The following is an 18,138-nucleotide window of genomic DNA, read 5'->3' on the forward strand; positions in this document are numbered from 1 at the left end:
AATCTAGAGGACAAGATATTACACGAATTTCTAAGATAAGTAAAGCCCTCGAAATACAAAGTGACTACAGAACCTGTATTCTGAACAAAGAAGGATCTGAGAATAGGAGATCTAAATTCAAACACTCATTTACCCTCCTGAACCTGTTTCTCTATCCACATGATGGAAGCAAATCATAATGACTCACAGGAAGAACATTAAAATAGTAACTAGGTATGTAAAATGCAAGCCAAACAGGACTCCTTTACATTACTGAGAAGTACTACACAATAAATTCATTGATTCCTTGTACAACTTTCTAAGGCAGGTATGGCTGGTAAGAGGTTAGATTCACCTGAGTGTAATGACAACAGCTAACTTGTGTTACGTGCCAGGTACTGCATCAAATGCTTATGTACTATTTCAACATTTAGACTGCACAACAACAGTATTGGATAAGACCTATTCTTATGCGCTTTTACAGATAAGAAAAGAGGTACAGATAGGTTAAATACCTCGTCCAACGTGAGCCAGTAAGTGGTGGAACTGAGTTCTAGATTTTGCTAGACTGACTAAAAAATCTGTGCTCTTAGCCCCAATACTATATATTTGTATCCCCAAATGTAATCCATTGCCTGGTGATCACTTTCTAGCACTTGATCCTTTAGAATACAATCAGGATAGTCCTATATTTCAGATCCACGTAGAGAAGTACCTCCATGTGGATCCTGGTTCTGTCCTTTAGAGTAATAAGGGAGGCAGATGAGAGGACATTTCCTACGTTATTCATTTCCAAAGTTAACTGAGAAAGTTCAGGACCATGAATTGGCAAAAAACTAAACCAACAAAGCCCAAAAACAAAAATGAAAGAGAAAAGGAGGTATGGAGATCCCTAGAAATTCACCAGTCATATCTCTATTCGAAATTGGTGGAGTCTATCATCCCCTCTAAGATACTGCCCCATCCCAGTAGGCTTCAATCTTCTCATACCAGTCATAGCCGCAGAATACCTCTTCCCTACTGGTCGTCTTCCTCAGGAGCCAGATGACCAGACTACCTTCTAAATTTCAAAGGATTCTAGTTAGAACAGTCAATCTCAAAACTGCAACCCCTCCTAGATATCAGCCCATGGTCGCATACTCCAATTTCCCAGTTTTATTAGCTCAGTTATCAACCTCCAGCTTTTAGCATGATTCACCCAAAGCTGGTGTGGTTAGAGCTTACGTGAATATTACAGCCAGCTTCCTAGGCCTCATACTATTACATCTTGCATTTGTATGCATTTTAATTTTTTCTAAGGAATTTTATGTGGATTTTCTCAGTTCATTATGAAGCATTTCTCTTCCACAGTAGTTCACAGGTTATCATTGCTCCCTTACTCACCTTTGTAAAGGCCCAGAGTTGACAGATTAGGTACATTAGAAATCCTCTGAACAAGTATCTAACAGAAGGACCAGGAATAGAGGAGGCAGCAGAGGAAGTAAGAGGAGTACCAGTATCACCATGCAATGCCAGGCCGGGCGCTGTGGTTCACACCTGTAATACCAACACTTTGAGAGGCTGAGGCGGGTGGGCCACTTGAGGTCAGGAGTTCAAGACCAGCCTGGCCAACGTGGGGAAACTCTGTCTCTACCAAAAATACAAAAAACAATCAGCCAGGCATGGTGGCAGGCACCTGTAATCCCAGCTACTCGGAAGGGTGAGGCAGGAGGATCACTTGAACCCGGGAGGCGGAGGTTGCAGCCAGCCAAGATCATACCACTGCACTCCAGCCTGGGCAATAGAGCAAGACTCTGTCTCAAACAAAACAAAAACAAGCAACAAAAAAAAACCATGCAGTGCCAAAACAAGCTCTGAAAGAGCTTTGCCTGTTTGACACCTGTTTGCCTCACTTCAAGTGGTCTCTCACATTTGGCCAGACCCTGACCCCCAAACCCCAACCTGGGCCATCAGATCTCTGGTCATATTTTTATACACAAGTTCTATTCATATTTCCTTTCATTTCTCTAATATTCTTCAAGTTTCTTAATTCCTGTGCAGAAAGAGGGAGGATATACCTCTATCCAAACTGAGATCCAAATTGGGTATCATACACAAATGGTATTTTTTCCAGTCAATTAAAGAAGAGGTATCTTTGAAGAAAGTAGTCATTGGCTGCTCCCAAGTTGACAATATCAGAGGCAGACCCAAAGGTCCATATAGAAATATGTGTAGTTGCTAAAGAAAACTGCCAAATTTTAGTATCTTATGACTATGTATTCACTTGTATAAAAAACAAACATAACACTGACCTGGTTTACACTCCCATAAGTGTGCTATGCAGTTACTTTTTTTTTTTTTTTTGAGATGGAGTCTTGCTCTGTCGCCCAGGCTGGAGTGCAATGGCGCCATCTCAGCTCACTGCAACTTCCACCTCCCAGGTTCAAGTGATTCTCCCGCCTCAGCCTCCCAAGTAGCTGGGATTACAGGTGCATGCCACTATGCCTGGCTAATTTTTGTATTTTTAGTAGAGACGGGGTTTCACCATGTTGGCCAGGATGGTCTCGATCTCTTGACCTCGTGATCTGCCCACCTCGGCCTCCCAAAGTGCTGGGATTACAGGTGTGAGCCACCATGCCCAGCCTATGCAGTTACATATTAAGCCTTTTCCACACTGAAGACAGATGTGAGGCACCAGAGATAGATCCACTAGGATCCCCAGAAATTTATTCTGGGTTTAATAAGTGTGAGCTACAGATATAATATTAAGACAGTTTATTTATTCATCCAGTTCACATGATCATAGATTTGAAAGGCACCACAGGTTAACATTGTTTTAAGTTCTAAGTTCTTGGGGTACAAAGACAAATATCCAGATAATACCTGTCCTCAAGTTTATCATATTTACAGCATGGGAGACAGACATAAAAGCCAGTAAGCTGTAATACAATGTGATACATGCTAGAAGTATATACAAGAGAATATTTTCTAGGAAGTATTTGAGTATACTCAGAATGAGAAGGAAACTTCCTCTGATCGTCTCCAAACCTATTATCTAAAACAAAGGAAGGCATGCCCCTGAAATGGTTTCTATCTCTGAACTTCCAATTCCCACTCTCACCCTATCTGTAACCCAGGGTTTCTTAACCTCTGCACTAGTGACACTTTGGGCCAGATAATTCTTCACTGCGGTGGGCAGTCCTGTGCACTATGGGATGTTTAGCAGCATCCCTGGCCTCTAGCCACCAAATGCCAGTAGCACCCTTCCTCACATTACCGCCTCCATGACAATAAAAAACGTCTCCAGACATTGTCAAATGTCCTTTAAGGACAAAATTACACCATTAAGAACCACTGCTTAACCTTTCTTGTCCCCTGAACCAAGGCCAGAGACCAGAATGTGTACTTTCCTTTATCTTTCATTCGTTTTCATCCTCTTTCTTATGGGGTAAACACAAGGTATTGTGAAGATTAAAATTCCTACCCAGTGGGCACTGAGGCATTATGGAAAGGCTTTATACCCATAAATGAAGTCTCCCTCACAAATCTCAGAAGGCATTAACACATGAACTAAGGCTGACTCACTGTTTAGGGCAAAGGGATTTTTAAGATGCAAACTCAGGGCCAGGCGCGGTGACTCACACCTGTAATCCCAGCACTTTGGGAGGCTGAGGTGGGCGGATCATGAGGTCAGGAGATTGAGACCATCCTGGCTAACATGGTGAAACCCCATCTCTACTAAAAATACAAAAAATTAGCTGGGCGTAGTGGCGGGCGCCTGTAGTCCCAGCTACTAGGGAGGCTGAGCCAGGAGAATGGCGTGAACCCAGGAGGCAGAGCTTACAGTGAGCTGAGATTGCGCCACTGCACTCCAGCCTGGGCGACAGAGCCAAACTCCATCTCAAAAAAAAAAAAAAAAAAAAAGATGCAAACTCAGAATAAGAGGGGAGTGTTTGAGGAGCCAAGATGTGCAGTTGTCTTATAATTGGGTTGTTTAAATCATTTATGTGTAATATGAATATAGCTATAGTTGGGTTTAAATCCATCATCTTATCTCTTTTCCATTTGTTGCTTGTATTCGTTGTTTCCTTTTTCCTCTTTTCTATTTTTGGATTAGAAATTGTTTTTTACATTTTAAAAAGTGTTTTCTCTCTCTCCCCACCCCCCTTTTTTAAGAGACAGGGTCTCATTCTGTTGCTCAGACTGGAGTGCAATGATGTGATCACAGCTCACTGCAGCCTCAAATTCCTGTGCTCAAGCGAGCCTCTCTGCATCAGCCTCCAAGGTAGTTGGGACTACAGGTGAGAGCCACCATGCCTGCCAGGAATTTTTTATAATTCCATTTTATCTCCTTTTTAAATTATTAGTTATAACTGTTGCATTAAACTAGGGATTGCCAGGCTTTATTAGTATACAACTTTAACTTATCACAGTCTACCTTCAAATGATATTATAACAATTCATATATAGTCTAAGAATCCAACAATATACTTCCACTTCTCTCCTCTTGGCCTTTGTGCTATTGTCACACGTTTTACCTCCATAGATGTTATAAACCTTATACATTATATTTTTGCAGATCCATGATCAATGAACTCTAAGCATAAGAAATATGAAGAGTATAGGCTGGGCACAGTAGCTCATGCCTGTAGTCCCAGCACTTTGGGAGGCCAAGGAGGGCGGATCACTTGAGGTCAGGAGTTCGAGACCAGCCTGGCCAACATGGCGAAACCCCGTCTCTATTAAAAATACAAAAACTAGCTGGCCGTGGTGGTGGGCACCTGTAGTCCCAGCTACTCGGGAGGCTGAAATGGCAGAGATAGAAATCATTTCAGGGGCCTGATTGATTGAACTCAGGAGGCAGAGGTTGCAGTAAGCTGAGATCACACCACTGCACTCCAGCCTGGGCAACAGAGTGAGACTCCGTCTCAAAAAAAAGAAATATGAAGAATATAGAAAATGATAGCAAGACATGTCACACACACACACATGCAAAATTAGCCAGGTATGGTGGTGTACACCTGTAGTCCTAGCCACTCAGGAGGCTGAAGTGGGAAGGTCACACGAGCTTAGGAGTTCAAGGCTGTAGTGAGCTAAGATCAAGCCACTGCACTCCAGCCTGGGAAACAGCAAGACCTTGTCTCTACATAAATGAATAAAGCCTCAGTGAACTGCGGGATAACTTTAGGTGGCCTAATTCAGGAATGTGTAATTGGAGTCCTGAAGGGAGGGACTTCAAGACTTGTTTTCTAAAGATTTTTTTTTTTTTTTTTCTGGTAAGGTACTTGTGAAAGGAAAATTAAAACTCAAGACCCCAAATCACTATGCCAAAAGGAAATAATTTAGCTGAAAGCTGAGTCATCCAAGAAGCTGCCTCTCCTTTTGTTCCTAAGCAGATAGCTACAGATAAAGGATTAAATACCTCTACAGGTAGCTACTCTTATGTTCACCTTCTATTATATAAAGGGCCAATTTACTGAGCACAAGACAAATACATAATTGACTATTCCCCTACTTGCTCCTTTTCTCTTGTAACATATGGATTAAATAATGTGATCATCCCTCCCTCGTTCCCCTCCAGCCTGCGTTTCCCCTTTAAATACTGAAGACCTCAAAACCATCTTTAGAGAAAGGCACAGACCTGTCTCCCAGGAACATCCTTAACCTTGGCAAAATAAACTTCTAAACTGATTGAGACCTGTCTTGGATGCTTTTTGGTTTATATACTCAAGAAGGATATTTTGTGTTTTTAAAAGGACAAAAGTATTTTGTATCTACCCACATAGCCACCACTTGCAGTGCTCTTCCTTTTTTGGGTAGATTCAGAATTCCGTCTGGCAACATTTTTCTTCTACCTAAAAGATTTCTGTTAACATTTCTTATAATCCAGGTCTTCTGGTGATAAATTCTTTCACCTTTTCTATGTCTGAAAAATTATTCATTTTGCCTTTTTTCTCTCAGTACTTTATAAAGATGTTACCCCACTTTCTTCTAGCTAACACTGTTTCCAGTGAGAAATCTGCCATAATTATTTTGTTCCTCTATACATAATGTGTCTTATCTCCAGCTGCTTTTAAGATTTTTTATTACTGGCTTCAAATACTTTGATTATGATGTGACTTGGTATAATTTTCTTCATATTTCTTACACTTAGGGTTCATTGATCATGAATCTGCAGGTTTATAGTTTTCATTAAATTTGGAAACTCGGGGGTGAGACCCTGTCTCTACAAAAAATAAAAATAAAAAAATTAGCCAGGCATGATGGTGCATGCCTGTAGTCCCAGCTACTCAGGAGAGGCTGAGGTAGGAGGATTGCTTAACCCCAGAAGTTCGAGGTTGCAGTAAGCTATGATCGCACCACTGCACTTTAGCCTGGGCAACAGAGCGAGACCCCTTTAAAAAAATAGTTATTTCTCTGAATTTACACTCACACATCTTCTATCTGATACTAAAAACTTTGGTTCCTAACATTGTTAACATAATTATTTATCATAAGTATGCATACAATAATTCCAATATAAAATACCAATATTATTACTAACAATCATGCCACTGAATAAATTTTAAGAGGTCTTTGGACTTCCATTTCATCCTTAGAGTATATCCTGCTAAGAACGTATAGTCAAAACACCATGTTCTAAAGTTTGTTGAATTAATTCTTCTTGTTACATGGATTATAATTTTAACATAATATACAGGTAAGTTTATTACCTTTTATGTTGAGGAATATTTGGATTGGATATGAAATTCTAGGTTGGTAATGATTTTATTTCAAGACATTAACACTATTAGTCTAACACCTTCTGTTGGTGTGGGGAAGTCAACTGTTAATTTGTTTATCTTTTAAAGATGATTTGTCCTCCTGACTGACTTTAAGATTTTTCTGTTTTTCATCTCTTTAGGTGTAGAAATCTTTTTTATTTATACTGCTTGATTATTCTGTTCTTAAATCTGTCTCAGCCATCCTGGCTAACACGGTGAAACCCCATCTCTACTAAAAATACAAAAAATTAGCTGGGTGTGGTGGCAGGCGCCTGTAGTCCCAGCTACTTGGCAGGCTGAGGCAGGAGAATGGCGTGAACCCGGGAGGCGGAGCTTGCAGTGAGCCCAGATCGCACCACTGCACTCCAGCCTGGGCAACAGAGCGAGACTCCATCACACACACACACACATCTGTCTCAGTTGTTTCAGCCATTAACTCTTTAAATATTGTTTCTGCCCCATTTTCTCTTCTCTCTTCTTTTTTTGGACATCAATTAAATATACATTAGACAGTTTTACTCTTTACTCTGTTAACCCCTCTCTTCTGTATTTTCCATGACTTGTCTCTCTTTGCTTTATTTTTGCTAAGTTCTTGCTATCTTTAGCTTTTAGTTTACAAATTCACTTAAATTGTACTTAATCTGCTGTTAAACCTGTGTACTGAATTTTATTCAACATTGGTTATTATATTTCTTGATTCTACCATTTCTGTTTTGTTCTTGTTAAAAGTTATTTCATATTTTACAGTTTCAGTTTTCTAGTAAAATTTTCAAACTTTGCTTTCATTTTCATAAACTTAGTAAGCATAATTTTTCATTTTTTTAAACAGGTCTCACGTCACCCAGGCTGAAGGGCAGTGGCACGATCATGGCTCACTGCAGTCTTGACCTCCTGTGCTCAAGCAATCTTCCCACTTCAGCTTCCTGAGTAGGTGGGACCACAGGCATGCACCACGCATGCTCAGGTAACTTGTATAGAGATGGGGGGTCTTACTGTGTTTCCCAGGCTGATCTCGAACTTGCAGGCTCAAGCGATCCTCCTGCCTCAGCCTCCCAAAGTGCTGAGATTACAGGTGTGAACCACCACACCCAGCTAAGCATAACTTTTTAAAGTCAACATCTGATATCACCAGTATCTGGAGTCCCAGTGGGTGTTTCCGTGACTTTATTTTTGCTAGCTCTTGTTCATATTATCTTGTCCTTTCTTACACCTGGTTATTTGTGACTGTGCATGTGTGTGTGCATATGCACCATGGGACACTGTTATTTGAAAAAGTGTTAAATAATTGGGAGCATAGGATGCAGTTATTTTCCTCTAGAAATTTTTGTTTGCTTCTATAAGACATCTAGAACTAACAAATCTAAAATCATCCTAATCCAGTTTCAAAGTTTAAGATTTTCTGGCGTGCCTAGATGACCAAAAATCATGTACAGTCCATGTGAAGAGTGATTTATTTCAGGTTCACCTTACTCCTTAAAATATAGCCTTCTAGTTATCCCTTGCCCAAGGCAAGAGTTGTTTTTAGCAGCGCTCCCAAGCTCAGCAGGTCCTGGATTCTTTGGCCTTTTTGTCCTGCATAGATTTGGAAGTATTAATACATCTTAGCCTCTCAACTGCTTGCTCTAATTGGCAAACTACTCCAGGGCAAAAGCATCCCCCAATGCTAGGCTCAGCTCTCTGTAATTCAAACCTCTCCTAAATCATGGCACAGAAACTCCTCCTCTTCACTAGCTCTTTGATGCTTTTATGATTTTTTTGTTTGTTTGTTTGTTTTTTGAGATGGAATTTCGCTCTTGTTGCCCAGGCTGGAGTGCAATGGCACGATCTCGGCTCACCGCAACCACTGCCTCCCAGGTTCAAGAGATTCTCCTGTCTCAGCCTCCTGAGTAGCTGGGATTACAGGCATGCACCACCATGCCTGGTTAATTTTGTATTTTTAGTAGAGATAGGGTTTCTCCATGTTGGTCAGGCTGGTCTCAAACTCCTGACCTCAGGTGATCCACCCACCTTGGCCTCCCAAAGTGCTGGGCTTACAGGCATGAGCCACCACACCCAGCCTGCTTTTATGATGTTTTAATATTTCATCCAGCCTTTGCCTTCAGTGAGAAGGTTGGTCTAAATTATCAAGTTTGCCACTTTCAGAAAGTAAAATCTCACCAGAATTTTCATAGCTAGCTCTCTCTCTTTTTATTTTATTTTATTTTTATTTATTATTTTTTTTTGAGACGGAGTCTCGCTCTGTCGCCCAGGCTGGAGTGCAGTGGTGTGATCTCGGCTCACTGCAGGCTCCGCCCCCCAGGGTTCACGCCATTCTCCTGCCTCAGCCTCCCGAGTAGCTGGGACTACAGGTGCCTGCCACCTCGCCCGGCTAATTTTTTGTATTTTTAGTAGAGACGGGATTTCACCGTGTCAGCCAGGATGGTCTCGATCTCCTGACCTCGTGATCCGCCCACCTCGGCCTCCCAAAGTGCTGGGATTACAGGCATGAGCCACCACGCCCGGCCAGCTCTCTCTCTTTTTTAAAACACCACCTCCTTAGAGGCTTCACTGACCATATTTAAAATAATGTCTCCATCATTCTCTATTACTTTGTTCTATTTATCTCCACTGCACTTATCACTACCTAATATCTATCTGTTAAATTTTCCCCAAGAGGACAGACAATTTGTCTTATTCCTTCTAGACGATGGAATGAGGAGGAAGAAGAAACTTATTTATTTTATACTGTTCTGTACTATCTAGATATAAAGAAAAAGCATGTTTTAAAATAGAAAATGTCCAAACATAGTCTTCATCACTATCCTGCTCCCTCCTCCTCCCTAAAAGATACTACGGTATCTTTTGATATCTGATACGCAACATCACATAACTGACATCTATCATACCATGCCTCTTCTGTTCTCTTTTTTGTTTTGAGACAGAGTCTTGCTCTGTCACCCAGGCTGGAATGCAGTGACGTGATATCAGCTCACTGCAACCTCTGCCTCCCAGGTTCAAGTAATTCTCCTGTCTCAGTCTCCCAAGTAGCTGGGACTACAGTCATGCGCCACCACACCCGGCTAATTTTTGTATGTTTAATAGAGACAGGGTTTTGCCATGTTGGCGATGCTGGTCTCAAACTCCTGACCTCAAGTGCTCCGCCAGCTTTGGCCTCCCAAAGTGCTGGGATTACAGGCGTGAGCCACCGCGTCTGGCCTGTTCTCATTGTTTATACTTTTCTATAACTTCATTTACTCCTACAGCTTCAATCATATGACAATAACAATTATTAATATTATTGAGTACTCATTATATGCTAGGAGCTTCACATGGAGTATTATACTTAATTCTAAAACAAGCAAACAAACCTCAAAAGAACAGAAAACCAATTTTTTAAAAGGAAACTAAATCTATGAGATAAGTATCATCCTCATTTTAAAGCAGAGGAAGTAAAGGCATAGGTTGGTTAAGTAAGTTGCCTACAGTCCCACAGCTAATTAGTAGTGAATCCAACATTTACACTCCTGTGCCATGCTCTAAACACAGCACTACACAACTCTTACCTATGGAGGAAACGGAGACTCTAAAATTCTCTATCTCTAAATCTGACCACTTCCAAGTTCCAGACCAAATTCCTATATAGCTCCTTACTATGTTCAAAGGATGTCCTGAGGCACCATAAACTCAACATGTTTAATGTCAAACTCATCTTCTTTATCCCCTAAATCTGCTATTAATGTTTTTTTATCTTGCTGAAAGTATCATTATTCTGTCAGTTATTCATGGAAATATTTTTAAATAGCTTGAGATACAATTCACATACAATTCACTCATTTTAAATGTGTAACAAAATGGATTTTAGAATATTCAAAGAGTTGTGCAATCACCACCACCATCAATTTTAGAACATTTTCATTACTCTGAAAAGAAGCCCCTCCAGGCCGAGCACAGTGGCTCATGCCTGTAATCCCAGCACTTTGGGAGGCCGAGGCTGGTGGATCGCTGGAGTCCAGGAGTTTGAGACCAGCCTGGGCAACATGGTGAAACTGTCTCTACCAAAAATGCAAAAATTAGCTGGGCATGGTGGCAGGTGCCTGTGGTCTCTAGGAGGCTGAGGTGGGAGGATGGTTTGAGTCCAGGAAGCAGAGGTTGCAGTGAGCTGAGATTGTGTCACCGCACTCCAGCCTGGGCAACAGAGCCAGACCTTGTCTCCAAAAAAAAAAAAAAGCCCCTCCATCAACTTTCTGTCTCTCTGTATTTGCCTATTCTAGACATAGAAATCTGACATCAACTTTACATCAACTTTAGACATTTCCTGCCCTGAATCTCTCCCTACCTTAATAATGAACTGGTGACCATATTTTGTTGATTAATTCAGGTGATAAGTCTGGCCTTTCCATGCCTACCACACTTTAGATTCAAGCACTCATTATTATTGTTATCTTTTTTCTTTTTTTTTTTCTGAGGCAGAGTCTTGCTCTGTCACCCAGGCTGGAGTGCAGTGTCGTGTTCTTGGCTCACTGCAGCCTCCACCTCCCAGGTTCAAGTGATTCTCCTGCCTCAGCCTCCCAAGTAGATGGGACTACAGACGTAACACCACCACGCCTGGCTAATTTTTTTTTTTTTGAGACGGAATCTCACTCTGCTGCCCATGCTGGAGTGCAGTGGCCGCGATCTCGGCTCACTGCAACCTTTGCCTCCCGGGTTCAAGTGATTATCCTGCCTCAGCCTCCTGAGTAGCTGGGATTACAGGTGCCTGCCACCATCCCCAGCTAATTTTTGTATTTACTGAGATGGGGTTTCACCATGTTGGCCAGGCTGGTCTCCAACTCCTGACCTTGTGATCCATCCTCCTCAGCCTCCCAAAGTGCTGGGATTACAGGTGTGAGTCACCATGCCCGGCCTAACAGCCTAATTTTTGTATTTTTAGTAGAAACAGGGTTTCACCATATTGGCCAGGCTGGTCTCAAACCCCTGACCTCAAGTGATCCGCCCACCTTGGCCTGCCAAAGTGCTGGGATTACAGGTGTAAGCCACTGCGCCCAGCCGTCAAGCACTCATTATTTTTAATCCAGTTCACTTACTTATTTACTTAGTATTACTAACGTCTGTCTCCCATCCATGATCTCTAATGCTGCTAAAGACTTCTCCCAAAAATATTCAATGGTTTCTTATGATACAGAGAATAAAGTTCACAATCCTTAATATGGCACTCAAGATCTACCATATTCAACTCCAGACTACTTTTCTAGCCCCATCTCTTCCTCGTGCACCATTCATTTCATGCTTCAGTCATATTGGATTGTATGAAAAATGCATGGTATGTGTCACATTTTACAGTTTTCAGTTCCCTGGCAAAATTTTCAAGCTTGGCTTTCACATTAGATTATATGTTTTTATACAAATCATACATATTTGTAGATGCAGAATTCACATACTAAAGGCTTTCCTAAAACTGGGATATAAAAACCCATTTCAAAGATAATTGGATAGAACTTTTCATCAAAAGGATATGGAAACTGAAGAAATCCTGTTAAGCTGGTTGGAAGAAACCTTTGGGCTGGGGCACAGTGCAGCTGCTGGAGTCAGTATCAGTTCTCCCAACAAGTCCATGCCAGCCACGTCTTCAGGGATGAAAAGCATTACTGGATGTCCTAGCACAGGGTGAATTCTGCTGCAGTGTGATTCAATTGTACCAAAATTTGGTCTACTGTCAGAAAACAGACAAGTCAAATTTAACGTTTTTTCCTCTTAAGAAATTATTTAAAAGAGCATTCAAAACTATTTTTATAACCTCTAGCATATGTACAACCATACAACCTGCTATATCAGTTTTGTTGGAATAAATAACTTATGTCTCACTCAGGGAAGCACAGCAATGGAAGTAGTAGAAAAACTGGCATTTCAGAGATATCATGGCTCCTGCTTTTGCTGCCACTAATGGATGCTTCTTAGTTTCTCTTTTTAAAAAAACATTTTAGACCAAGCATGGTGGCTCACGCCTGTAATCCCAGCACTTTGGGAGGCTGAGGCGGGTGGATCACTTGAGGTCAGGAGTTCAAGACCAACCTGGCCAACATGGTGAAACTCCATCTCTACTAAAGATACAATAGCTGTGCGTGATGGTGCATGCCTGTAATCCCAGCTATTCAGGAGGCTGAGGCAGGAGAATCACTTGAACCTGGGAAGCAGAGGTTGCAGTGAGCTGATATTGCGCCACTGCACTCCAGCCTGAGTGACAGAATGAGACTTTGTCTTGAAAAATAATTACTATTATTTTATTCTATTAGAGATGGGGTCTCACTATGTTTACTAGGCTGGTCTCAAACTCCTGGCCTCAAGCAATCTTTCTGCCTTGGCCTCCCAAAGTGCTGGGACTACAGGTGTGAGACATCATGACCAGCCTGTTTCTTATTCTCAAGTATATTTCCGCCACTAAAATTAATCTTTGGTTTTGAGCAAATTTCCAAATTCATTCAAAGGTCAGCATTGTGTGAGGGGGCCCATGAATCACAGATAGCCTAAAACTGGCCCCATGATACTTATAAGTCTGCTCTCGCACATGCTACACCTTACACTGAAGAGGTCTGAGGTTGCTGTTTGATAGTAACAATGAGAAAAAATCAGGCCATCTTTCTCTCCTAGAAAGAATCTAGTAAAATTTTGTTACTTTCCAATAGCTCTTTTCTAAACAGAAAGAAAATAGTAACCTGAGAAAGCTGATTAAGAATGAATGAATTAATTAATAGAGAGGAAATATTAATGAACCTTTTCCTTTCTCTCTAATCAGGTCATCCAAGGAAACACATCTACAAAAATTGGCTCAAAGGCTTAAACTTGTGTCAGTACAACTATGATGATGAGCTGCTACCTGTAAGGATTGTTTATTATTAGAGGATCACTAAAGAAAGATATGGGGTGGGGAAATTATTACCTGTATATTAAATGACAAAAATGTTCTCATCTGAGGTGTAATTTTGGGTGAGAATAAGAAAACAGACTAAGAACCACGGGCAGTCTCTTTAAGCCTTAAGAGACTTTGACTACTAGTGTTGCCTCTGGGCACATAAATAGAGGCAGAAACTAATGAATAAAGACTAAATTAGGGCTGGACACATTGGCTCACATCTGTAATCCCAGCTCTTTGAAAGGCCGAGGCAGGAGGATTGCTTGAGTCCAGGAGTTTGAGACCAGCCTAGGCAACACCCTCATCTCTACAAAAGAATTTTTTTTTAAATTAGCAGTATATGGGCTGGGCACAGTGGCTCACACCTGTAATCTCAGCACTTTGGGAGACCAAGGCAGGTGGATCATGAGGTCAGGAGATCGAGACCATCCTGGCCAACATGGTGAAACCCCATTTCTACTAAAAATACAAAAAAATTAGCCGGGCCTGGTGGCGTGCGCCTGTAGTCCCAGCTACTCAGGAGGCTGAGGCAGGAGAATCACTTGAACCCGGGAGGTGGAGGTTGCAGTGAGCTGAGATCTGCACTCCAGCCTGGGCAACAGAGCGAGACTCTGTCTCAAAAAAAAAAAAAAAAATTAGCAGCGTATGGTAGTATATTTCTGTGGTCCTAGCTACTAGCTATTCAGGAGGCTGAGGTGGGAAAATGACTTGAGCCCAGGAGTTCGAGGCTGCAGTGAGCTATGATGGCATCTGGGTTGAACAGAGTGAGACCCTGTCTCAAAAAAAGAAAAAATAAATTAAGTGGATTTAAGCATATGTTAGGTCTTTTCTTGATATAATTCATTTTCACTTTGGATTCTGTGGTAGTTAAATGGCACAGGAAGGCAAGACAGAAAGGCTCTGTGTGTTCCATATTGTTTACCACCTCCTCCATGGATTTTTTACATTTTTTATTTATTTATTTATTTATTTTTGAGACAGAGTCTTGCTCTGTCGCTGGAGTGCAGTGGCGTGATCTCTGCTCACTGCAACCTCCGCCTCCTGGGTTCAAGTGATTCTCATGCTTTGGCCTCCCAAGTAGCTGGGATTACAGGCATGTGCTACCACGCCCAGCTAATTTTTGTATTTTTAGCAGAGATGGGGTTTTGCCATGTTGGCCAGGCTGGTCTCGAACTCTTGATCTCAAGTGATCCATCCACTTCAGCCTCCCAAAGTGCTGGGATTACAGGCATGAGCCACTGCGCCTGGCCAGATTTACTTTCTTGGAGTTTGAAGAAGATGGAGATAGGCAGAGAGATGATTTCCAAACCTATGCAAAATGCTGATGCACAAAAAATAATGTATGATGAATTCCTTTGTATTCATACTATCTCTCTAGCCAAGCATTCAAGTAAAGTTTTAAATTCATAGTCTTCTCTTCTTATGCCTAAATGGGATTGGAACTAGCAGGGTCTGTTTTGTTTCATTTACAGAAGAAAATAAGGCCTGGAGAGAAGAAGGCACATGTCTTCAGGTCATTTAGAATAGATTCAAATACATAAATAACTTAAAATAGCAGTTTTCAACATAAAAAAAGTTTTACTTCTGCTTTTCTTATAGAGAAGCTGACACCTGGCACTTACAAATGACAAGTGAGACAATTTCCAATTTCTACCCACAATCATACTCGAGAGGAGAGTAAAACATGCAGAGGGACAACAAGGCTTTACGCCTTCACCTCACATAATGCTGAGAGTCGACCACAAGAGCAATTCCATTCCCAAGGTTCAAAGTGGGTTCATTCTCTACCCTGCAAAGCAAAGCAAAGCTAAGCCATCTCTCAAAGATTCTAAAATCAATCTCTGTTTAACACAAATTTTGGCCCATGACTACTACCACCCCAGCGATTACTGGAATTCAGTAACTAATTAACCAGGGGGAAAATGGCAATCTTTAAGTTTACCCCCTCTAGAGACAGGGATGAATCTACTAAAATAACAAAATGTGGGGGTGTCAGAAAATTAGTTTCAAGGTGACTTTGGGTCAAGATATCAAACTGTGAATCTTTTGGAAATAGGACAATAATAGCTGAGAAAAACTGCAGAGCCATAGCATCATCTTAAGCCATAGACCTAAGAACTTACCCAAAGATCTCTGTGGAGAGGATTCCATTTACCTTTACACTGAAATGAAATCTAACCTGCAAAACAATAAATTAAGTGTGAGATTTAACATGAGCCAAGATACAGATTAAAAACTTCCATATCTAATCCCTAAAGGAAAAGAATAAGTTTAAAAATTTTTAAAATTAACATTATTTTTAATTTATAAACTATAACTGTATACATTGATAGGGTACAGTGTGGTGTTTTGATATATGTATACAATGTGGAATGATTAAATCAAGTAGATTAACATCTATCACATAACTTACTAGCATTTTTTGTGGTGAGACATATGAAATTTACTCTCAGCTATTTTGAAATATATAATACATTATTATTGACTATAGTCACCCCCCTGTGAAATAAGATTCTAAAAACTTATTCCTCCTGTCTAACTGAAACTTTGTACCCTTTAACTAACAACTCCCTATTTCCTTCCTTAACCCACTCCCAGCCTCTAGTAACCACCATTCTATTCTCTACTATGAATTTGACTTTTTCAGATTCCACATATAAGTGAAATCATACAGTATTTGTCTTTCTGTTGATAAAGAAAATGTGGTATATACACAATGGAATACAGTTAGTTTTTTTTTTGTTTTTTTTTTGTTTTTTTTTGAGACAGGGTCTTGCTCTGTTGCCCAGCCTGGAGTGCATTGGTGTGATCTTGGTCTCCCAGGCTCAAGTGATCCTCCCACCTCAGCCTCCTGAGTAGCTTGGGACCACAGGCATGTGCCACTACACCCAGCTACTTTTTGCATTTTTTTGTAGAGACAGGGTTTCACCATATTGCCCAGGCTGGTGTTGAACTCCCACGGCCAAGTGATCCTCCTGCCTCAGCCTCCCAAAGTGCTAGGATATAGGAATGAGCCACCATACCCAGCCTAGTCAGCCTTTAAAAAGAAGGAAATCCTATCATTTGCGACATGGATGAACCTAGAGGAACAAGACTTTCTTTTTTTTTTTTTGAGACGGAGTTTCAGTCTGTCACCCAGGCTGGAGGGCAGAGTGCAATGGCGCAATCTTGGCTCACTGCAACCTCTGCCTCCCAGGTTCAAGCAATTCTCCTGCCTCAGCCTCCCGAGTAGCTGGGACTACAGGCGTGCGCCACTGTGCCCAGCTAATATTTGTATTTTTAGTAGAGATGGGGGTTTCGCCATGTTGGCCAGGCTGGTCTTGAACTCCTGACCACCTAAGTGAGTGATCCACCCACCTCGGCTTCCCAAAGTGCTGGGATTACAAGCGTGAGCCACTGTGCTCAGCCAGGAAAAAGACATTCTTTTTTTTTTTTTTTTTGAAATGGAGTCTCACTCTGTCACCCAGCCTGGAGTGCAGAGGCAAAATCTCGGCTCACTGCAACCTCCACCTCCCAGGTTCAAGCAATTCTCCTGCCTCAGCCTCCTGAGTAGCTGGGACTACAGGCACGCACCACCATGCCCAGCTAATATTTGTATTTTTTTTTTTTTGGAGACAGAGTCTTGCTCTGTCACCCATGCTGGAGTGCAATGGCACAATCTCAGCTCACTGCAACCTCCGCCTCCCAGGTTCAAGTGATTCTCCTGCCTCAGCCTCCTGAGTAGTTGGGATTACAGGTGTGTACCACCATGCCTGGCTAATTTTTGTATTTTTAGTAGAGACGGGGTTTTACCATGTTGGCCAGGCTGGTCTCAAACTCCTGACCTCAGGTGATCTGCCCACCTCTGCCTCCCAAAGTGCCGGGATTACAGGCGTGAGACACTGTGCCCAGCCAATATTTGTATTTTTAGTAGAGACAAGGTTTCACCATGTTGGCCAGGATGGTCTCAATCTCCTGACCTCATGATCCACCCACCTCAGCCTCCCAAAGTGCTAGGATACAGGCGTGAGCCACTGTGCCCGGCCGAAAAATACATTCTTTATCACTTGTATTTTCCCTAAACATACTTAATACTTGCCTGTGTTTAAATTCTAAATCTTAAATATATTGAGACCTATATCACAGTTCCAGGTTGTCACAAATTATCAGAAATCATCCCTGCCCCTTTGCCATTCTGTCAACCCCTACCCCTTAACCTTTTTTTTTTTTTTTTTTTTTTTTTTTTTTTGAGACAGAGTCACTTTGTCACCTAAGCTGGAGTGCAATGGTGCAAACACGGTTCACTGCAGCCTCAACCTCCTCCTGGGTTCAAGTGATTCTCCTGCCTCAGCCCCTCAAGTAGCTGGGACCACAGGCACATGGAACCACACCCGACTAATTTTTGTATTTTTAGTAGAGACAGAGTTTCACCATCTTGCCCAGGCTGGTCTGCAACTCCTGAGCTCAAGCAATCCGCCCAAGTCAGCCTTCCAAAGTGCTGGGATTACAGGTGTGAGCCAACACGCCCAGCCCCTTCACCTCCTTTTTAAA

At 41.7% G+C, this 18,138-nt stretch overlaps 1 protein-coding gene and 1 long non-coding RNA gene across 19 annotated transcripts in view; one reads left to right on the forward strand and one right to left on the reverse strand.

Moving 5' to 3' along the window:
- Positions 1–18,138, forward strand: part of LOC129048884 (uncharacterized) — a 56,489-nt gene that overhangs the window by 28,586 nt on the left and 9,765 nt on the right. For 2 of the 4 annotated variants that reach the window (XR_008511544.1, XR_008511545.2), the window contains exons 2-3: positions 7,552–7,686; positions 13,492–13,574. This is a non-coding gene — a long non-coding RNA (uncharacterized LOC129048884). Of the gene's footprint in view, positions 1–3,890; positions 4,260–7,551; positions 7,687–13,491; positions 13,575–18,138 lie in introns of those variants that run through there. The other 2 variants (XR_008511547.1, XR_008511546.2) reach the window with 2 other exon arrangements.
- TOP6BL (TOP6B like initiator of meiotic double strand breaks) overlaps positions 1–18,138 on the reverse strand; it is a 99,762-nt gene that overhangs the window by 28,467 nt on the left and 53,157 nt on the right. For 13 of the 15 annotated variants that reach the window (XR_010141682.1, XR_010141681.1, XR_010141680.1 and 10 more), the window contains 5 exons: positions 15,732–15,787; positions 15,326–15,397; positions 12,212–12,411; positions 2,037–2,183; positions 1–3 (listed from right to left, as the gene is read on the reverse strand). The exon at positions 1–3 is cut by the window's left edge and continues 144 nt beyond it. Coding sequence is in view for 10 of the 15 variants with exons in the window: in XM_054525566.2 (XP_054381541.1) it covers positions 1–3; positions 2,037–2,183; positions 12,212–12,411; positions 15,326–15,397; positions 15,732–15,787 (478 nt within the window). In the remaining 5 variants the exon portion in view is untranslated. The remainder of the gene's footprint in view (positions 4–2,036; positions 2,184–12,211; positions 12,412–15,325; positions 15,398–15,731; positions 15,788–18,138) is intronic. The other 2 variants (XM_063728063.1, XM_063728065.1) reach the window with 1 other exon arrangement.

This window comes from Pongo abelii, chromosome 9 (assembly GCF_028885655.2).
Source record: "Pongo abelii isolate AG06213 chromosome 9, NHGRI_mPonAbe1-v2.0_pri, whole genome shotgun sequence".
NCBI classification, from domain to species: domain Eukaryota; kingdom Metazoa; phylum Chordata; class Mammalia; order Primates; family Hominidae; genus Pongo; species Pongo abelii.